This window comes from Rosa rugosa, chromosome 1 (genome assembly GCF_958449725.1).
Source record: "Rosa rugosa chromosome 1, drRosRugo1.1, whole genome shotgun sequence".
Lineage (NCBI taxonomy): Eukaryota > Viridiplantae > Streptophyta > Magnoliopsida > Rosales > Rosaceae > Rosa > Rosa rugosa.
This window is the reverse complement of record NC_084820.1, coordinates 71,052,449-71,073,180: the sequence shown is the minus strand read 5'-3', so window position 1 is coordinate 71,073,180 and position 20,732 is coordinate 71,052,449. Positions and strand designations below refer to the sequence as shown.

Below are 20,732 nucleotides of genomic sequence, written 5' to 3'. Positions count from 1 at the left end.
TCGAGCTGGCAAGAGCACAAAAATTTCAGCAAGGACTAAGGAGGGTCTTCTATGCTGGCTATGGTGCCCGAGTCCCTGCACCATATTATCTATTGTCTTTGATCTCTCTAAAACTTTTGTTCGATTGCTAATCCTAATGAACAAAGAAAAACATGCTTATGTACGTCAAATACAATAGTGCTAACAAGATTTAGCACATGTAAATATGCACGGGTTACGCCTCTACATGCGGATTTGATTGTTTAAGTTGTTGTCTTACTCAATGTTTCTTGATGAGAGAGGACTAAGTAGTTAAATTAAACTGTCAGGCCAATGTGGTCCTTCGGTTTTTCCAATTTGAATTTCTCGAAGCTCTAGTCATGAAAAAAATTTGTTAATGCAAGTGACTACGAGGAAATCAGAAATATATACTACTAAGGACTAACATAAAACATATTCGACAATCAGTCCATAGTTGGTTATCCCAACTAAGATTAGTAAATCATGGGGTTAGTAGCTCCCATGTCTAGTAATACATCCAATATAGAATAGAAGAGCAGCCGAGCAGGAAAGGTTTGGGTTCAGAGCTTCCAACAAATGTAACACTATTTACAGTCGGTAAGGTGAAGTAAACACTATATGTCCATACTGGCAAGCTTAAGCTGCTTCTCAAGAGACAAGTAATCCTTCAAGGTTACACAGGTAGAATGCATCACGCGCAATAGGAAACCAGCCATGGGATTCTCGCTTTCATCGATAGTTTGCGTGCCGGGCGGCATATCCTTAACCTGTGCCTCGTGTGTGGTCCAATTGTAAATGCGCTCCAATGATGCAAAAAGAGAGGAAACGACAGATTCCACGACTCCTCCCCAACTAGAGTTTGAGAGAAGCGAAGAAAGGGTGACTGGTAAATCACTCAACACAGTTTGTTGGTCCAAAATCAGAAATGGCATATATTTGCTCCAGCTACCAGAAAGCAATCCAAGAAACTTCAACGCCTATACGAGCAGAAGGTCAGTTTTCAAAAAAATAACAAATAGAAATGAAATTCAAGCTACCAGACAAGGAAAGCAAATGCAATTCTCAATATCTACCAAGGGAACCTACCGTGGACGGATAACTTGATACACAGCTAATTTCAGCTGCATCAATGAGCCACTGTCTTTTGATACTTCCCTCTGCATGTTGCAAAGCTGCTACAACTTCTATAAGCACGTCCCATATGCCTGAAAACAATCCACATCAAGGATACAATTACATAAAGCTTGGGAAGATCATACACGTGATTTCTTACAATATATGATAGGAGTTGTACTAGGGTGAGAAAGGAAGGGTGTGCTAGGTGATTGAATTTGTTGAAACACCATGATATCCATACTGTTTTAAAGTGTTTGTGTCTACTTTATAATTGTTTAAAGTAACACGGGTATAGTTGGTATTCCTACATAATGGTTCTCAAAGAGCCACTAGTTTCTATATGGAGATTACCATTATAAGAAAAAATAAGGTCACTGAAAAGTAAAATATATGGATATATTATAGAAAAGGACCATCACTGTTCAGAAAAGAAACAAATACTAACCATCGGATTCAATATTCAATATCAGAGCTTTTAGTCTTCCCAGCTCAGTCAAAGGGATGGAACCAATTCTAACTAGCTTAGATTTGGCTTGAATTTTTTTCAGAACTCCTAGACGCTGGCCATCTCTTTGTTGCAGGCCCTCCTGTGAAACCTGTGAGGATAATGTAATTATATAACTGAACACGTATGTGACAGAAAGTCAACTTGTATTCTTGTATCTTATCTGCTTTCAACAAAAATGAAGCTGTATTGACACATTACCAGAGTGAGATACAGTTTCTAAGGAAACAAAATCTACCAAATTTACAGACCAATTCTCTTGACCAGCATATTCATTCAACAACAAGCAATTAATATATTTTTGAAGAAACAGCATGGCATGGAAACAAATTATCAGCATACGCTTACCAGTAGGAAATCTGCCAACCAACTTTTCCGAGCCTTTCCTAAGCATTTAACTGCCTCAGACCACTCATTTATAGAATTCAACTGACCTACTCCTACCACAGCAGCCAATTGCCCTGCAGGTAACAAGGAAAACAGCACCTCCATGCATTTTTCTATGTTGGATATGTACTTGAGAGAATCAAGAGAAGCCTCGTCTAAACACTTGTGCAGACCCTTCCAGCATGAAATCCTTAACAAACTTGTCTCATCAGTGTCATATGATTGACGTGAAGTAAAGTAGTTGCAGAGATCATCAAATAGTTTTTCAAGCCTGGAACCGGAGAATACTTTTATGAGGTCCGCAAGATGGTTAAGAACACAAGATTGCAGATTCCACTCTAGTGTACTGAATCTGGACAAGTCAGATAGCTCATCTAGGAAACTTAGGAGTTGGTCAAATTTATTTGCATGAGCTAATGAGAACTTTAGACACTCCTCCCTAAGAATTCCTTTTTGGAATGATGATTCTGTTGGTAACATCTCCACAACCTGTGCCTCATATCTCATGCCACGTCTAATGATTGATCCCCAGTCCAACATTGGCAATCTAGGAGCTTGTGAAAGACACCTTACTACAGTTATTACTGTGCCAACATGAGCGACATTACCTGTCTGAAATCATAGTTGAATACATTAGAAAGAGTGAAAGACGCATAGAAAAAAAAAAAAAAAGACTTTAAAAAGAACAGAATCTTCTTTTATGTGTACACATAAAACTCGACTCAGAGCAGGAAGGAGGAAAAACGGGGGGGGGGGGGGGGGGGGTGTTGGGGGGGAACTCTAATCCAGTGTATCCATTGCTAAAATTTGCACATATGTAGTATCATAGAAGTAATTACATTATGCTGTATAAGTAAATTAAAAATCCCATGTGCAAAAATCGGAATAAAGCCATTAAATGGGAATTGTCTAAGACTTCATATACCTTACTTAACAACCATACAGTGTCACATATATAGAGATCAATGAGAATAAATGTCTAGTAGTATCAACAGTTAAAATAAGTCAACAAAAGCACTCATATCGCTCATCAATCCAAAAGAAAGAAAAAAGTACACGTGCAAAAAGCCAAAAACAAATAGACATCCAGAAGACAACTGCCTGAGAAAGGAGTACCACAGAAAAACTAGTAGCAAGAAACGTACCCTAGTAAAGTTGAGATGCATTAGCCATGAAGAAAGCTTCATAACTAAACTGTCATCTGCAAAACTTTGGGAAACAGATTTTGAACCACCTGAATCAGTATTAAGACTACTGTCAACATTGACAACATCCTTGGACAACAAATGATTTCGAAGAAATGAAGCCGCCCATGAAGCATACTGTTGCAATTGATGATCATCAGATTTCTGTGCAACAAGAAATATATCCTGCATCAACGATGTCAAATGCCGCTCACAAGCAGGATTTGAGAGTAGAGGACCCATGACATAGCCAGATTCCTATCAGAAGAAACAAGATGTCAATATACATGCAAACAAAGAACCAACGACAAAAAACAGGTATATATTTTCTTGCAGTTGTAAAATAACTGTACCTTCTGTTCAAAAGGTGCCTGCACTGAGGTTAGCGGAGGCCTGTCAAGCAGGATCCCAGCACCTGCTCCCATAGCGTTAACAACTCCAAGCATCCCTCCAAAATGGACTAAAGGAGGGTAAGGACTAGAATAGCATTTTTTGAACAATTCTAGTAGATCCTTTACACGCTCAACTTCAATAGCATGCACCCCTTCATTCAGTATGCAGGCTAGAAGACTGCCTGCCCCTATGCATGATGCCATCAATAAGCTGTGATAGAAAGTGCCAGATTTTTTGACAGACAGTAAGTCAGAAATGAGCTCCCTGTAACCATTGACTAAATGGTTTACTTCAGTCTCATCCATCAATTCTACTCTTTGGCAGAATGCTGCTAAAATGGGAACTGCAAGACAAGATCCTACTGACAAAACTATCTCAGAACCCCCAGAGTAAGAACCAGAACCTTGAACCAGTCTATTCATATGTGGAACCCATGACACCATTACATCTTTCAACTTGAAAATAGCATCATGCGCCCCAGCTCTGTACATTGCACCAACAGAACTAGCCAAACCAAGAACAAGTCCAGCAATACCCCAGCTATCTTCTAGAGAGTTATCACAGTTCTCATTTGACAACTCAGAAATTATATTTGTACCTATATCATCTCTGCTAGGTGGGAAATAAGCAGAGAAACTTTCCAAAATATCAGGAGCCACTTGAGTGATATCACTTATCATACGTAATAACGCCTTAACTATGACACCAAGCAAGTCCCTTTCTGACATCTTGTCTGAGTCTTTCTCCGTGCTGGAATAATCAGCGGCATCAGCCCTGGTAAGAAGATCTTGGCAAGAAAACCCCAAGCCAACCCCACAGGCTCCTTTCACAAGGGTGCTTTTGCTACTACGCATCACCTGAAGGCATGCAATATCTGTGAAAATGACATCCAGATATACAAACCTATTCTAATGCATATTTATCATATCAAAGTATTTGAGTGATCTGGGATCAGACGCAAGGAAAAGTGAGGAGAACAGAAGTAATATTAAAAATATAAGAAAGAAATAAATAGCATCAAATAAATCTACGTACCTCAACAAGTCTCGCGATATTCTCAAACTTCTGCTTATGATCAGTAACATGTAGGCGACTTGAGATTAATCCAAGAGAAATTGCAGCAGACCATTTGCGGTGTTCATGCTCAGGCTGGACCAACCAATTCAATAGAAATTTTGAAGCAGCTGCTTTAACAGTATGGGCAGACGGAGGCAAGACCTGACAGGCTGGGCAGAGTAAACAGCCACTAATTACTGTAATAACTTAAACCTGGCAAGAAAGAATAGGTCAGAACGACGGGGGACAATGAAGATCAGTAAGTAATCTACCTTTTCTTTCTTATTTTGTTGCTTTTCTGGGCAAGTAAATTGAAGCTTTAGTTTAATTGGATAGTGCTGTCCATTGATCAATCTATATCTTCCTTACTCCAATCCTTTAGATCATTCTAATATCATGCCACAGTTTTAAGGTGTTCATCTAGTATACTTTCAATGCATGAGTTTTGCTTCTTTATGCATAATGTTATACTACAAAAAATGGGGTACTAGGATTAAATTTAAACTGGAGACCAGTCAATTGGTGCTAAAAGTGACCAGCTCAACATGAATTATTTTTAACAATATTGATCAATAAATATAATTATTATTTTATTTTATCAAATACCAAAATGTCCAAGACCTATGGGGTAGAATATATTCTCTCTATTAGATGTTTCATCTAGGGGAAATCAAAGATGATAAAGTTTATTCCTCATGGTTCTATTACAAACACCATTGAACTAAAAAATTAATTTCAAAATAATAATAATAATAATAATAATAATAATAATAATAATTCTGCAGCGCAGTAAGCTCATTAAATTTACATAAAGATTTCACATAACATATCTTACCGCACAAAGGGCACCAACAGCTAGTGCGATGTTTTCAGCAGATCTAGGAAGAGCCCCTTCTGCTATTTTTATCATACTCTGCATTTCATAATTATATAAAATGATAAAAGTTAGAACTGGTTCAGAAAAATAGAGGGTATATCTATTAAAGCAAAGAATACAGTGAACCTTTAGAATGTCACTAGCAGCTTTAGTGGTTTTATCCAAGACGATAGATGACACTTTAGCATCAAAGGACAAGATATCAGCCCTCAGCCAACGCCGCATGAAGGATTTCCATGATTCCAGTGAAATAAGGGCAACAAAAATATTTCTTGAGAGCTGAAGGGAGGAAGCTAGTTCCACCAGAGCATTCTCATATCCACCATGTATATCTCGGAATCCCTATGCCAAAAAAATATGAAGATTCAAAGGACAGCCGGAAGACATAAATTAATTAAGATTCGAAGCACTATGAAGAAAAGAATATTTTGATTTACAATCTTACCCTTGATAGCCCTTGGGTGTTCACATCTTTAGGAGTAAAGGAAAGACACAGCAAGGCTGCACCAGGTAACTCCCTTGCATCACTTCGTTTCCCTGCAAATGAACTGTCCATTCTCAGAGGAAGATACAAAATGCTATGCAGGTCACAAATAACAAGAGCAAATCAGAATGATCAAGTTTGATAAATTACCATCAATTATAACCTCTACTATTACTGATATGGATTTAATAAAATTGAAGTAACCTACAAAACTAACATGTGGATTAAGTGATTGATAATAATAATATTTGCACACAGTTTCACTGTTTAATGAACCTTTATAATTGAGTTCAAGATTTGAGTAAAGTCCAGTGATTCCATGAGATTGACATTATTCATTTTGTATCTCTTTTGACATAGCATTGCAAAATTTAGCCAAAGGACCTTGACCTCTTAAAATAAAAACATTAAAATATATATATATATAAAGACAAAACAAGCAACCGTGATTGTGTGTGCAAGTGTTAGTATGTTGGTATGTTTATAAAAGAACATTAAAGACCCCAATCTCTTGATACCTGAAGAAAAGATCACCTGGGGAAACACATCCAGCAGCTTCTCGATCTTACTTCTGCAACTCTTTTCTCCTTAACCAATCTTCGCCTTGTGCTAATTCATTTAAAACATTTATGAGAAATGAAAGAGTTAGAAGAAAAGGGGGCAGTATCAGTAACATGTGGGGCTACAACGATAGTTTATTAAAGGATTATGTTGCTTACAGGTGCTCATATGTTATTATCTTGACCAGAAGTTCTTCCATGGCATTCAGTACAGTAATGTTTGCTTCACAAGAAAGCAACTCCAGGTTCCTATTCTTGAAATCTTGAATTTTTTGTTCAATATGTGATACCTAGGGAAACATTTAATAACATAAAGAAAAACATTTTCATAGAAGAATGCCAAAAAACAATATATGTAATAAGATAGCTGTTATAAGATAAGTTGCCAACCAATCCAGTATGAGAGTAAGCAGTCACTGAAACTGGAATAGGTCATTATATATATATATATATATATAAATATATATATATATGGAGTGATTTTAGCACTCCACTTTTGAGTATATTTTAACACTTAGACTCCCCTCTTAAGTAGTTAAAAGTGGAGAGCAAGTCTGAAAGGGGAATGCCAAATCACTACCCTAGGTATTTGTATATATAAGCAGCCATTCAGGATAAAAAAACAAATTTACCTCAAATTGAGCCAAGGCCTTAAAGGAAGAGGCCCTTGCCTTTGCCCACTGTGTCTCCAGACCAGGATGAGTAGAGATGCTAACACTCCATAAGATCTGCAAGATGTTTTTTGAGGCTTCAGAATGTGCTTCAGCGTCCATTGCACCCCACCTCAGAAGAAGGCAAAGGCTGCCATTAAGCAGAAGTTAAAGGGGCAGGGTATCTTTAAACTCAAAGAGATAACTTACTATACTTGAACAGTATCAGAATTTAACCATGTCTAGACAGAATTAAAAAGGCAAAGGGATAACAATTAACCAACTGTGACATGTATTGATTACTGAGCACAACCTCTAACATTACCTTTTTCTAACGGTAGTGCCAACAATTATGTCAATCATGGTATAGTCAAGCAGACCCACAATTTAAAGCTTACTACAATCTTATGCTTACCTCTGAGCAAGATTTGGGTCTACAGTGTAGTTCAGAACATGCTTCCTGATGACATCCCAGGCTGTGTAAAAATCTGAGACAGGAGATGCTGACAGAACTTTAAACTCACTACTAAATTAAATAATAGTATCTAGGAAAGCAACTCTAGTATGTTTGTAATCCACCAAAAAATAACAAAAGATATATTTTACTGATGCCCATCAACTTTAGTCCGTATCACTTTTTAATCCAAGAAGGAGAAGAAGATATTGATGAAAGTTTCTGGACCAACTAAACATGCCCATTGTTAACTGAAGAATTATGTATCACAATTTTAAAATGGAGCATGAAGCAGAGGATGACTCTCAGGAGGATAGGCGAAACTTACCACAGAAGTTTAAGATGACATGATAGTATTGACATGTATAAAGAAACTTTGTAACAGAGTATGCCCAAGAAACTACACCTTGTTGGGGTGACTAAATCTATTTGCTCATGAACCCGAAACAAATAAGGTTACAGACAACAGGATTACCAATTACGTCAGCTTCACAAAGGTGGGCAAGACTTTGAAAACCAACAGCTTGAATAATCGGATCATTGTTCTCAATGCAAGCCTGTTGATTGAAAGACAAAAAGAAGACACCTTAGAGCTGAATGCTTAGCCAAAACAAAGAGAAATCAGCTTCAAGATAAACCATACCGAGACAGATAAGATGAGGTCCACTCCCCTATCAGGATTTTTTCTGCAAACATCCCGAACTGATGCAGCCATACTGATGCATATATTTCTTTCAGCCTTTAAGTCAGTGAACCTTTTTGGAACCAACACTCCCTAAAATGTTGACAAGAAACAATACAAATATGAACAAATTAGCAGAAACAGAGGAAAGCAGGCGCACATAATAAGTAGTATTTGGCATCAGAAATATTTTTTCCCAAGTCAAGGATTCAGTAATCATTTTATCTAAATACTAATCATTATGAATTCATGATGAAGTAGAAGAAATCTTTCAACTAGTATATCCCTTTACTTCCACTTCAACTTCATTACTCGTTTCTTAACCCCATAATTTTTCCAACACTGTTTGTAAGACTTAAAAGTTGGAACAAAATGTCAATAATCACATAAAAGACCTACTAATTACATGCAATTTGGAAACAGATTAAGATTACTTCTGGAAGCATCACAGGGGCCAAAAATTTCCAAACATGCAGACTGGCTCATCAACTACATATGCAACTAGAGCAAGATCTGGCATGCAATTACAGAGCCCCCATTAGCCCCCCCCGGCATTCAATTTTGCTCTACTGTTTCCCAAGTCTCCTAGACACCTAATTCGGAAATTGGCACTCTCCAAGGTCATGACGGAATATGGATTTTGACATGACCATATTAACACTCAAGTTGATTATGGATTTAGTAATATAATGAACAACGGAAAAGGAATTTTACCTGCAAACTCCCGAAGGCACGGTCATTGGTCTCCCAGGTCTGATAAAGCAAGCGAATGGCTGTCGCATGTAAAGTTCTGAAAATTAAATTAACCATTGAAAACAGGCTTTTTGGGAAAAATAGATTACACAAAAAGAAACTCCTCCAGACATTAACTTTAAGAAAAGCCCAAAATCTAATAGTTTAGGAATTCAAAACTACTACTTTGCACGAGTAATCCATATGCTACTTAAAAAATTTCAACTTTTTGTGTTCAATTAATAGAATTTAATGCAGAGGAAAAGAGCTAGATCTTAAAAGTGTTGCTTTTTGCAAGTGCACTGCAAATAATAGGTTCAAGATTGCTGAAGAGCTTAACATAGATGCTATTTTCATTAACAATAATGAACATGACTTGAGATTCCAGAATGACACCAAGGACACATGTGACACTTTTGAACCAATTTGCCATTCAGAATCAAGTGTATTGTTCAAGATGTCCTTGGGGTGTTTGAAAATATAAATGCCTTAGATAGAATATACTTTAGACAGTAATCAAGCACAATAGCATGCAAATTGTGGATATTTACCTTACTGTATGTAATACTCATTTTAGTAATGAAACCCATTACTATAACAATTAATCTTTGAACACTTTGACATAAGGCCACCTTCTGACCAGAACAGATAGGCAAGAGCTAGACCCCTAAATGATTATAGTAATAACTAAAAAGAAAATATTTCCATACTTACGGTTTCGCATCCTTATGAAGCATTGGTAAGATAGTCTGAACTACAAGAGGAATCATCACAGACTGTGAGGCAAGTGCTGGAAGCATTGTCAAAAGTTTTGGCTGCAGATACAGTTAAATAGAGTAAATTTAAAAAAATAATAATAATATATATATATATATATATATATATATATATAAAATAATAATAATAATAATAAAACCCTAAAGGAACTATTCATTGGTAACAAAAATTAAAGTTCAGACTACAAATGAAAACTTACCAACATGGTAAAGCGACTTATATCTTTTCTAGTGAATATGTTATTGTAAAATAGGATAGCCAGCAACATTTGAGCTCCCAGTTTAGGATCCATCGTGGCAATAGCAGCCAAAGAATCTAGAGCAGTGCCTCCCTGTACCTTATTCATCACTAAAAGACCAGCAATGGCAGAGAGTAACGAGGGCACCTCTACAACAAATAGTGGGGAGTACATAAGTAGCAAGTAAGTGAAAGTAATACGAAGACGAATGCATCAAAACAAATAACTACCAGGTATTCATGCTTAGAAACTTGAGGAATGAAGTTGCTTTCTGAACGTTTACCAGTTATGTATATTTCTTGAGTCTGCGAGAGAGGTAGGGAGGACTTTCGTTTGTCAACAATCGATAGAGTATACTCTTGTAAATGAGAAGCCCACGATCTTGGTACATCATAAATCTCCTCGCCATTAGTTTTACTGATAGAAGAAAAATTTAAAAACAAACTGGACAATGAAGAAGAATCCTGAAAAGCAAAAGAAAATATAAAACTCCAATCATCAGGTGCTACAAAATCCTATAGTAGAAGCATTAATATCACAACATAGATCATTGACAATTATATCTGTCCAATATTATGTTCTTTCTTTTTTAATAAGGGTTACAAACTCAGATGTATACAAGAACAACAATGTAACCATGAATTTGAACCATAGAACGTTCACACAGCAATAAGATAAATAGTTGCAGAATACTTGGATATAACAACAAGATTACATGCAAAAAAATCACAGATATAAGAAAAGAAAATACACCTGAAACCAGAGATGCTGTAAGATTCTAAACACAATAGATCCAAGTGTGCTTAGAGAGGGATGCCCTGCTTCTTTTGCTGGTTTATCCTTTGGTGCTACCAAAACTCTTACTAAAAGTCTTTCTAGCATGACAAGCAGATCTGTTGCCGCTCCTTTGACATGTTTAGAAGGAGATGACAGTAGACCAACGACAGGAAATATGAACAAAAGCTCCTCGCTCATAGCACCTCCAGTTCTGTCTACACCATTTTCTACCCCAAAAAATAAAAAAAAATGCTTATAACCAAAAGAAACATAACAATCATGACAGCAACAAAAACAATGAGTATGACAATCATGTAAATTGTCTAGACGAGTGTTGTCAAGCATACCGTTTCCATACTTCCACTTCAAGAGAAGGTGCAGAAGTTTCAATGTGGAAAGTTGTTCATGCTCAAGCTCTGATTGGACAAGGATAATAAATAACGAAAGCATAGCTGATGATAACTTCGGTGCATAAGGTAACCCATTATCTTTCTGGGACAACAATAAGTTCTTGGACAGTTCAACTAGAGGCTCAATTGAACCGGAGTGCTTATGACCAGTTGTGCAAATCGATATAATTTTCTCAAACAGTTCCAAACCACAGAGTTGAGCCTCAGCAATCAGCTGCTATCAAGGACAGGGAAAAATATAATTTAATTCAATGAAAAAGGAAAAAAGCAAATGAACCAAAAAAGAAAAAGAGAGAAAAAGAATGATTAAACAATCTTTGTACGATCTGCACAAAGACAACATGGATACAAATTAGATCAAAAGGCCAAAAACATACCAATCTAGTTCCAGCTAAATGCCTCAAAACCACTGTATATGCATCCACCATACATTCTGCTAAATATATGAAATTCCGGAAATCCTGACAGTTTTGAAGAATCAATTAATTAGCATCAAGCCAAAGCGAACCGGTGGAACTTTAACACAAATTCATCATCCCCTGAAATTTAAACTATCCTCCCCAACCATGATCCAATGAAGGCAGGATCAGCCAATACATGCAATACAAGTCACACAAGTACACTTACCTCTGAACTCTTGTGCGGAACGTACTGAAGACATTCTGTCAACGACTTAAGCACAGGCATTGCATCAAGAGGAATTGAGCAACAAAGAGACGCCATTGATGATACTAAGCGCCTCGCAAACAAAAATGACTTGTCCGAAAACGGTATTCTCAAAATCGAATAGTTTATAAACGGTCTCAAGAATTCACATACTTCCACCATTCCCAACCGCCTATTCTGTGCCATAAACAGTAAAACTTGCTGCACAAGTTCAGCCTCCACATCGCTCCGGCACGAAAGAACCTAAAAATCAACCACCACAGTTCACAGAATTCAAAACCTCTCACTAATTTACCAGCACTGCTAGAAAATTTAATTCAATTCACAATTCCTAAGCTAAAACTACAACTTCCAAGCAATAATGGATTTCCTTTACCTTAATCAAGGGGTGAGACTCTGTGTTGCTGAAAGACCACTTGCCATTGCTCTTCTGAAACCCTAACCGGACCAAAAACCCCAAACCTTTCACAAACAGGTCGACGAACTTCGAATCGGATCCTTCGAGCGCGGACTGGAGCTCCAGCAAGCCGCGGTGGACATCTATTTTGGAGCCGTCGTCAGCGACGATGCCGCAGAGCTCGCGAACCGATTGATCGACGACGGCGGGGGAAGTGGAGTGGAGGCACTGGGAAATGGCGTCTCTTCCGGGTTCGGAGTCGGAGTCTAGGTAGTTCGGGGCGGATCGGAGCTTCGAGAAGATTGAAATCACGGCGTATTTTTGGAGGGAAGGTTGGGGAACCCGGGTTTTCTCCAGTAGGGGAGTGTAGGAGTCCATAGAGAGAGAGAGAGAATGAGGTTACCGTTTCAGGGAGGGAAGAGGAATAAGGGGTGGCGGTAAGACGAAACGACGGCGTTGGGAGACCCATGGGTGTTTTTTTCGGATGTGTAAAAGGCTAAAAGCCTGTGATCTTGTAGTTTAAAAGTCCATTTAGCATGCCCAATGCTAATTTAAGGTTTTTGATTGCATTATGTTGCTTTTTCTCTTCTTCTTTTTTTCTCAGTTTATTTATTTATTTATTTATTTATTATGTTGCATTGTCACCTACAATTTTGTTATTCAAATTTTATTTTCAATATAATAATTTATTCAGTCTTTATTTACCATTTTAACTTTATTTATTTTGAGTTTGATGAAGTAAAAAAGTCTTTTTTGCCCTCATTTTCGGCCTTCTTGATACCTAGCTTTAGTGAGCTTTTTGTTGCCCAAAGAGTTATTAGGTGGCTGTGTTGATGGTATTTTGGTGTTGAACTGCTGAGTTCTAATTGCTTGGTTTGCAGCAGTAACTGCAGGATTTACTTTGCCAACAACAAGTGTGTTACTCACATATTGGTTTCTTTCCACTGTCAAAGCTTTGTTTTGGTTTCTGCATCTTCTTTCCCTTTCCTCATAAATATTAGCTAACTCACATGCTTCATAGAGAGTTTTTTGCTTTTGAGCCTAAATATCAACTATGATTTCACTCTTCAAACCACCTAGGAAGCAGGAGAGCAGTACTTGTTGAGAGAACCCTGGAGCCTTCCTTGATAATATGGCCGGTGAATTGCTCTTTATACTATTCTACATTCCTAGTTCGGCTCATTCTGGCCAAAGCAACTTGATAGTCCACCACATTATAACCACTATTTCCCTCAGTAGCAGATCAGTTAAGCCTAATAATGTAGGAGGAAATTCATGCTTGAACATATACCATATGTCTAAGGCTTTGTCACTCAGGTGCATAGTAGCAATGGCCAGCTTTTTATCTTCAAGTATTTGATAAACTATTCTGCTTTATTCAACCATTCCACAGGGTCGCCCCCACTAAACTCAAGCCTCATCTGGCTCATAGTGGATAAATTTGGGTTTGTGGGATACTGATATGGTGGGGGAATGTTAGCATAGAAATACCGAGGTGGTGTATTAGGTTGGTAATTTTTTTTTTTTTTGCAACACATGCTTAGTAGGCATAGGAGCATGCATGTAAGGATGGTGGTTGAAGGAATTGGTATGCACTGGAAAGGCAAATTCCATTTGTGTTGTGACCTGAGAGTTAATGTAAGCAGAGACTGCAAAAGGTAAAGTAGGTTGCAGCTGTGATGTAAAACTGAAGGGGGTATTTGTATATGGGCCAGAGTAACTCATAGTGAAAGGTTCAGTATCACTCGAGCGAGAAGTGGGTGCAAAACCATACAAATGTTGGCCATCACCATAGGGTGGAGCAGCAAAAGGACCAGCAAGGTAATTGAATGGTTGAGTCCCAAAATTAGTATGTTGGACAAACTATTTTTGCCATTCATTTGATGTATTACGAGCTGTGCTAGTGTCAAACTGTGTATTTTTCAAACCATCCAAAGAAGCAGATCTAACAGGCATAGCAGTACGTAGTAATTTGCTCAACACCAGAAACTTGCATCATTTCAGAGTAAACTTCACTAGTAAACCCTAAGACCACATCATTAGTTGATAAATTAAGAAGAACCCTGTTGATGTTGAGGTTTAGAATAGTTACCCTTTACAATCATTTGAGCTGAGGCCATAGTTGCCATGGTTGAATGTGCAGACTCTACCTTGGTAGTACTAATAGGGGTGCCAGTAGTAGGAATACCTGTAGACCGAGGTAGTGAGCCAAAGTTGATGTGCGGTGATGGTTGTGATGCCTGAATCTTGCTTGCTTCCAAAAGCATTGTACGCATCTCCTCCATCATTTCAGCACGCATAGTTGTGAAAGAGTCTCGCAGTATATCGATCTAAGCTTTAATTTCATCTCTGTGAATTTGAAGCTCAAATTCCACATGACTTAGCTCGTCGGCAGTGTGTGACGACCCTCCACCACCTTTCTGTTTGACCATCAATGATCTCTGATACCATAATGTCAGGGTACAAACCCTAACCTGATAATTATGCAGAAAAGTACTAAAGGAAATCTAGAGAGAAAAGAAGAGACAATTGATTTCTTAAGCTATCCGCTACATAATGAGAGGCTAAATAGCACTTATCCAGGAGCTGTGCGAATGGACATTATGCTTAGCTGTATAAGAGTTGCAGATCTAGTTATCTCTTCGTTGTGTCACCGCTGGGAAGCAAATAGAACCGTCTGGAGCGCGTTCTTTGCTAGTTGGTGTGGTTTTGAATACAATTGTTTAGTAGAGTCGTCACTTGATCTTTTTTCAGGATGTACTCTAGGTTCTTATTGTAATCTGGGGTTAAGGCTCAATGTCCCCCCCTTGTATTCGACAGTTTCATTTATGGAGGCTTGAGGGCAGCCGCACCGGCCCTTATTTCAAAAAAAAAAAAAAAATAGCACTTATCCAGACTAGCTAAACACGTGTCACCAGACTAGCGTTGACCTCTAACAACTCTAACAGCTAAGAGATTCTCACTCAAGGCAGCCAAAATGCTGCGTATTGAATTCATTTAAACTAAACGGTGCGTTCTAATGCTCCTAAGTCAAACAGGAAAGCCATCATAGCTGACTTTATGAGATCCTCAAACAAAACCTTCAGTTTCTTTGGGGAGGTGTAAGGAGAAGGAGGTCGATCACGCCTTAGGGACATTGAGGCATCAGTCATCGAGGGTCCATAATGCTCCTCATGCATAGGGACGAGAGCCAATGCACCCGGTTCACTCACATGGGATTTCAAGACATCACTCATAATGACCACCGGCTTGCGGGGTTTATTAGCATCATTGTTGCCAAATAGGCTCTGAGCTATAGAGGGCAAAATCAGTGTCTCGAAGGCCTCATTGGAGAAGCACCATCAGTAAAACTCTTGAAAGGACTAGGCAGATCCAGTTTCGGTCCAGCTTCTGTTACTTTAGCCATATGCAAGGCCGGTCTCTGCCATCTTGCAGATCCACCCTCATGATAAATCAAGTGACACAATCGACATTTGCCAACCAAATTCTCAAACAAAAAGGATATCTCCTCCACGACTCATGAAGCCAAAATGTTGTTGTTTTGTTTTTTTTGTTATTTTAAGAAAGAAGGGTTTTGCAACCTCATGAGAAACACGAAATAGGAAAATATGAAGATTTAACAAGTGCCAATAAAAAATAGGAAATATGAAAATATTTTAAAAAGACATATATATATATATATATACGGATTTTACTTGCGTCCAATATAAGTAGTTTTGCATCCACATTCCTTCACCGTTTTCGGTCATTGTAACCGAAACCCACATTTCGCTATCTCACATTTTTCTCTCTCACATTTCGTTCTCGAACCCTAAACCTAACCCTAACCTCACAATGTCACGTTCGCTTTTCAATCTGGATGATTACAACGATGAGGATGAGCACCACGGTTGGGACCTGCTCGGCGAGTTTGTCGTCTCCGATGACGGCGCCGGTGTCTCTAACCCCGTCGCCGCGGGTGTCTCTAACCCCGTCGCCGCGGGTGTCTCTAACCCCGTCGCCGCGGGTGTCTCTAACCCCGTCGCCGCCGCTGTCTCTAACCCCGTCGCCGCCGACTCCACTGTGGCCGTCAAGGCGGTGGCTGAAGGTTTTGTGGAGTTTACTGAGGCCGTCAAGGCGAAGGCTGAAGGTTTTGTGGAGTTTACTGAGGCCGTCAAGGCGGTGGTTGAAGGTTTTGTGGAGTTTACTGAGGCCGTCAAGGCGGTGGCTGAAGGTTTTGTGGAGGCCGTCGCCGCCGACTCCACTGAGGCCGTCAAGGCGGCGGCTGAAGGTTTTGTGGAGTTTACTGAGGCCGTCAAGGCGGTGGCTGAAGGTTTTGGAGCGCCTAAAGGCGTCGCCGGACAGAAGTAAGGGTCCTTCATCCTTTTTTTTTTCTGTGCTTAGTCAGTTGATAAAAGTTATAAGCTCTTTTCAGTAAATTGCAGCAATCTTGGCATAATTATCTTCGGTTTAACAACTAGTTTTGGCATTGCATATGAAATAATAATTGATAAAGATAACCATGATTTTGGAAGTTATCAAATATACATTTCTGCATGATTTACATGATAGCTTCATATTCAGTTTGCATGATATGACACACATACACACACATATACATATATTGGGCTTGTAAAGAGGTTCTTTAAAAAGAAAAAAGAAAAAAGATAATAATAATTGTCATTTGTTTTTGTGTTGTTGTCATCTGGTCGATCGTCTATAAGCTAAAGTAGTTTCACTTTAATTTCAGGTTAAGCCTAGGTTTTCAAAATCATCAGTTGGACCAAATGCATTATACTTTTAGTTACGAAATGGGAATACTTGATGTTTTGAATGTGTGGGAGTGCTTATTTCATTCTATGTTAGCACAATATTTTCGTTGACCAATACTTCTATATTTAGAAGCTCACACTACTAGAAATATGGCCAAAGGGCACCGACAGATGGCCACTGATACGCAAACGGTTCTTGTAACTTTTGTGATCCACTGATAGCAAATGTTGGTGGCAAAAAATTGGATTTGTCACTGATGATCAGTGGCTAATATGTTTATTAATAAACTAAATAATAAAATAATAATATAGCTGATCACTTTTCATCCCCACTTATTTAGTATTATTATTTTTTTGGCAATAGAGAATTTAATATACTAATAGCAACAGATTCTCAAACACACACTCTCTCTCTCGCTCTCTTTTTCTCGGGGAGAGTGGGAGACTCTCTCAGCAGCTAAACAAACAATGAAAAAACTCAAACTCTCTTGCTCTCTCTTTCTTCTTCACTGCCATTTCTCAAACTCCGGTGACCTGCGACACGACCGATAATAATGAATCTAGGGTGAGCCGATCTACAAAACCCACATGGCCATAGGACGGGAAATTAGCCAACGCGCCATCACCAATGGTTTGCTGACTTCAACAGCTGCCGATCGTGTTCTGCAAACGGGTTCCACCTTTCTTTACTCTGAATCTTGTTCTAGGTAAAATATGTTTTGGATTTTAGGGTTGTTTCTTTCTGGCTGGTGGAAACTTGGATTTCAGTACGGGATCATGGCTATTGGGTTTTATGGGTGTTTTAGGGTCTTTCATGTTCATTTGGGTGAATCTGAAAATGTTCTCTTGATAAAAAATAACATCCCAGAAATAATAATTTTCATGTAGAACAAGGTGCAATTAAGTTTTTTTTTTTCCTTGCTAGAAGCATGTGCTTTGAATCCAACACTTACTTTAGTCTCTGTTTTGCTGCAGTAGGATTTCAGAATTAATAATGGGCTATAGACTTATATGTATTGGAATATGGATGAGCATAATTGTAGAATCTTATTTTAGTTGACCTATGCAAAGCCTTGTTCTAAGCCAATTTAATTTATAATAAAATTACAATGAATTCAGATTTGATGTTTCTCATGGTAAAGTTTTTGAATTTAATAGCTTAGTGTTTAGTTGTTGAGCTATTTCAAATGCTAGTCGAACTTGAGCTATTTCAAATGTTCAAGTGTTCAGTCATTGTTGAGAAGGTGGAGTCTAGGTCATGCTCCCAGTGGAGGGTTCCCCCTGTTCCCAATGAGTTTGATTAATTGGCTCATAACAAGGTCTATCCATACGTACTATCAACACATAAGCTATTTTTAAGAAAGAATTTGTTAAGTAACCAGTTTAATGAATAAATCCTGTCTTTAAGATTCTAGCTGTACATCTTTGAAGCTGCAGGTGTATGGTGATTTAGGAAGATTGTGGTGATGCAGCTGTGGAGACTTTGAATCAGTTCCTTGGTTGGTGCAAGCTCTCATTATTTTTCGTAAGGTGTGTTGGCTGTTATAAAATACAGAATTTCTTTGTGCTTGGGTTCTGTGGTGTACATAGATCCCATAAGTGATGAAACAATCTTGTATTTAAGTTTTTCTTGTAACATGAATGATGTGTGATACTATCCCTAAACCCATTCTTGTTATTAGGTAATTAATAAGTTGTCTCCATGCCATTTGATGGCTGCTGACTGTGTTTCTTTGTTTGCTTATGCCTAACAATCACCGTTGTAGATTGTAATTGTAAATATACCTCGTGAATGAAGTAAAATTTTCATATGTTTTCAGCTGCATTTAAAACTTATCTGAGAAGTTGAAAAAACACAGAATCAAGCAAGAGGTCTTGTGCGATAAAAAGAGCGTTTGGCTGTTATGAAGACAAGTTCATTCCAATTCCTATTCCTCTCATTGATCTCCATCATCAGGTATGCATCTCTCTTTCTCTGTCAGCTAATCAAGTTATCTATCCTTTTTTAATAAAATGTTCTACGAATTAACCTACTCAAGACATTGAGGCAACAATATCAAGCAAAAAAAAATTTCTTGATCGACTAGATACATTGAAATAAACATCAAATTTGTGACTAGATATATTTACTTCCGGTAGGTTTAGGCTTGTAAGTTGCTTTAGGTTTCTATTTCTGGACTAGGTGGTGCAGTAAGTTGAATTTACATATCTGTATAACTTTAGATTTTTGCAAAACAGTGATGATGTATAATTGTATATGAATACATTTGTAGACATCATTTATATATTCAACTATTTTATGTTATTTATTCTTCACTATATTCTTGTGCTTACTTTTGTTTTTGATTTTCAGGCATTCCTACAAGTAAATCTGGGTTATCATCATCAATTGTATCCTAATTTCTTTTGCTTCTGTGAGCATCACCACTTGTGCTCTATATATTCTGGTTCATTCTAAGCTCACTGCTGTCCTTCGAATAGATACCCATAAATTCTTCTTGCTCCATTATGCTCTGTGTTTAGCTAGACAATGCTTGGTATCATGTTTCTATGTGAATTTTTGCATATAATAACTCGGGACACCCACTAGTTAAAATTCATAAACTAATTATATGGCTTCTCATTGATAATACTGTGATACTTCACATCAACTTATATTTGTCTCTTTATTTCTTTTGATGCCAAAATGAGCCATAATAGCACAATTATGAACCCCAAGCTCTTCATGTCCATGTTATATATGCAGCACAGCAACTAAATACATTGCAAATGTAACTGTGTCAATATATGCTTTAGATAATTGAGTGATTGATGCGTAGAAGTCAGTCACCTATTTGGTGTTGTTTTGATCTTCTACTTGAAAGTCTAACCAAGATACTTGATTGTTCTATTTGTAGGTTTTTCTCTGATGCAGCAAGAGTAGGAGGCTTAGATGGAGTATTGATACCTTCGGCCTGGGATCAAAAATGGTAACTTTACTAATCATGATGTTCTATTTTCATTTGGTTGGTTAATAATTAACAATAAGAAGTTGATTAGGATCCATCAACCCTATGTATTCATTGCACTTGCTCTTTGGCAGGTACTGGAAATCATAACGGCAAACACTGATACTGATCAAACCTTGGTGGGAGGGGCCGTAAATTATGTATAGACATGATGTTCTATTTTTTTAAGTTTGTAAATATGATAAAGCGAGCTATGTAATTCAGTGATGCAATAGAAATATTTACTATCAATTTTTATGAGGTTAAATAATTTATTTATTGGTGTAATACTGGCAGTGGAATGATAAAAGAGGATAAAATTTTGGGGTGAAATAATTGACTTTTTCATTTTTCAATTTTTTTTTTCTTTTGCTTGGGTTCTTTTCACACCGAATGATTGGTGGCAATGATGATTGGACAGCAATCAGGTTGGTCAGACAAGGTAGTGCAGGGCCCAGTACTGCTAAAGTAGAAAGAGAGACACCATTCCTAGAATGGGTGTCCTAAGTCTCAATGGAAACGGCAGCAAAGGGGACTGACATTGAATTGGTGGCTGCATAGTGGCTAATCAATTAATTGGTGCCCTCTACAAACAATCGACACCCTTAGTGGAGGGTGTCCTATAGACAAAATTCTAGTAGTGTCATGA

The 20,732-nt window shown here is 37.9% G+C and overlaps 2 protein-coding genes across 11 annotated transcripts; one reads left to right on the top strand and one right to left on the bottom strand.

The window, feature by feature from the left end:
- Positions 1 to 391: 391 nt before the first annotated feature.
- Positions 392 to 14,869, bottom strand: LOC133726627 (protein RST1-like). Its single transcript, XM_062154214.1, is given in 26 exon segments — positions 392 to 977; positions 1,087 to 1,205; positions 1,562 to 1,712; positions 1,970 to 2,620; positions 3,154 to 3,450; positions 3,546 to 4,442; positions 4,621 to 4,803; positions 5,477 to 5,554; positions 5,645 to 5,860; positions 5,964 to 6,055; positions 6,521 to 6,574; positions 6,577 to 6,611; positions 6,722 to 6,852; positions 7,195 to 7,363; positions 7,628 to 7,700; positions 8,142 to 8,223; positions 8,310 to 8,441; positions 9,063 to 9,138; positions 9,795 to 9,895; positions 10,057 to 10,244; positions 10,379 to 10,559; positions 10,849 to 11,099; positions 11,220 to 11,496; positions 11,660 to 11,743; positions 11,910 to 12,191; positions 12,325 to 14,869. Coding segments are annotated over 26 exon segments (5,562 nt in total). The 5' UTR covers positions 12,724 to 14,869; the 3' UTR covers positions 392 to 614.
- A 1,226-nt stretch (positions 14,870 to 16,095) lies between these two features.
- Positions 16,096 to 20,373, top strand: LOC133726625 (uncharacterized). Of its 10 annotated transcripts, none has more exons than XR_009854898.1 (8): positions 16,098 to 16,691; positions 17,075 to 17,803; positions 18,327 to 18,415; positions 18,534 to 18,626; positions 18,956 to 19,053; positions 19,450 to 19,510; positions 19,994 to 20,065; positions 20,179 to 20,373. XR_009854898.1 is itself a non-coding variant. In XM_062154213.1 (4 exons), the coding sequence occupies exons 1-2, from the start codon at positions 16,180 to 16,182 to the stop codon at positions 17,205 to 17,207; spliced, it is 645 nt and encodes a 214-aa protein (XP_062010197.1). In that variant the 5' UTR covers positions 16,096 to 16,179; the 3' UTR covers positions 17,208 to 17,803; positions 18,534 to 18,626; positions 19,450 to 19,987. The 10 variants fall into 10 exon arrangements, 2 of the variants coding, with proteins under 2 accessions (XP_062010197.1, XP_062010196.1); XR_009854894.1 differs by having other exon boundaries at positions 16,101 to 16,691; positions 18,917 to 19,053; XR_009854897.1 differs by lacking the exon at positions 18,327 to 18,415 and having other exon boundaries at positions 16,099 to 16,691; positions 18,528 to 18,626.
- Positions 20,374 to 20,732: the final 359 nt, after the last annotated feature.

Excerpts from the sequence above, each read along its gene's own strand:
- LOC133726625 (XM_062154213.1), top strand. The coding sequence starts at position 16,180 with ATGTCACGTTCGCTTTTCAATCTGGATGATTACAACGATGAGGATGAG. Across the intron at positions 16,692-17,074 it reads AAAGGCGTCGCCGGACAGAA|GTTAAGCCTAGGTTTTCAAA; the intron begins GTAAGGGTCCTT and ends CTTTAATTTCAG.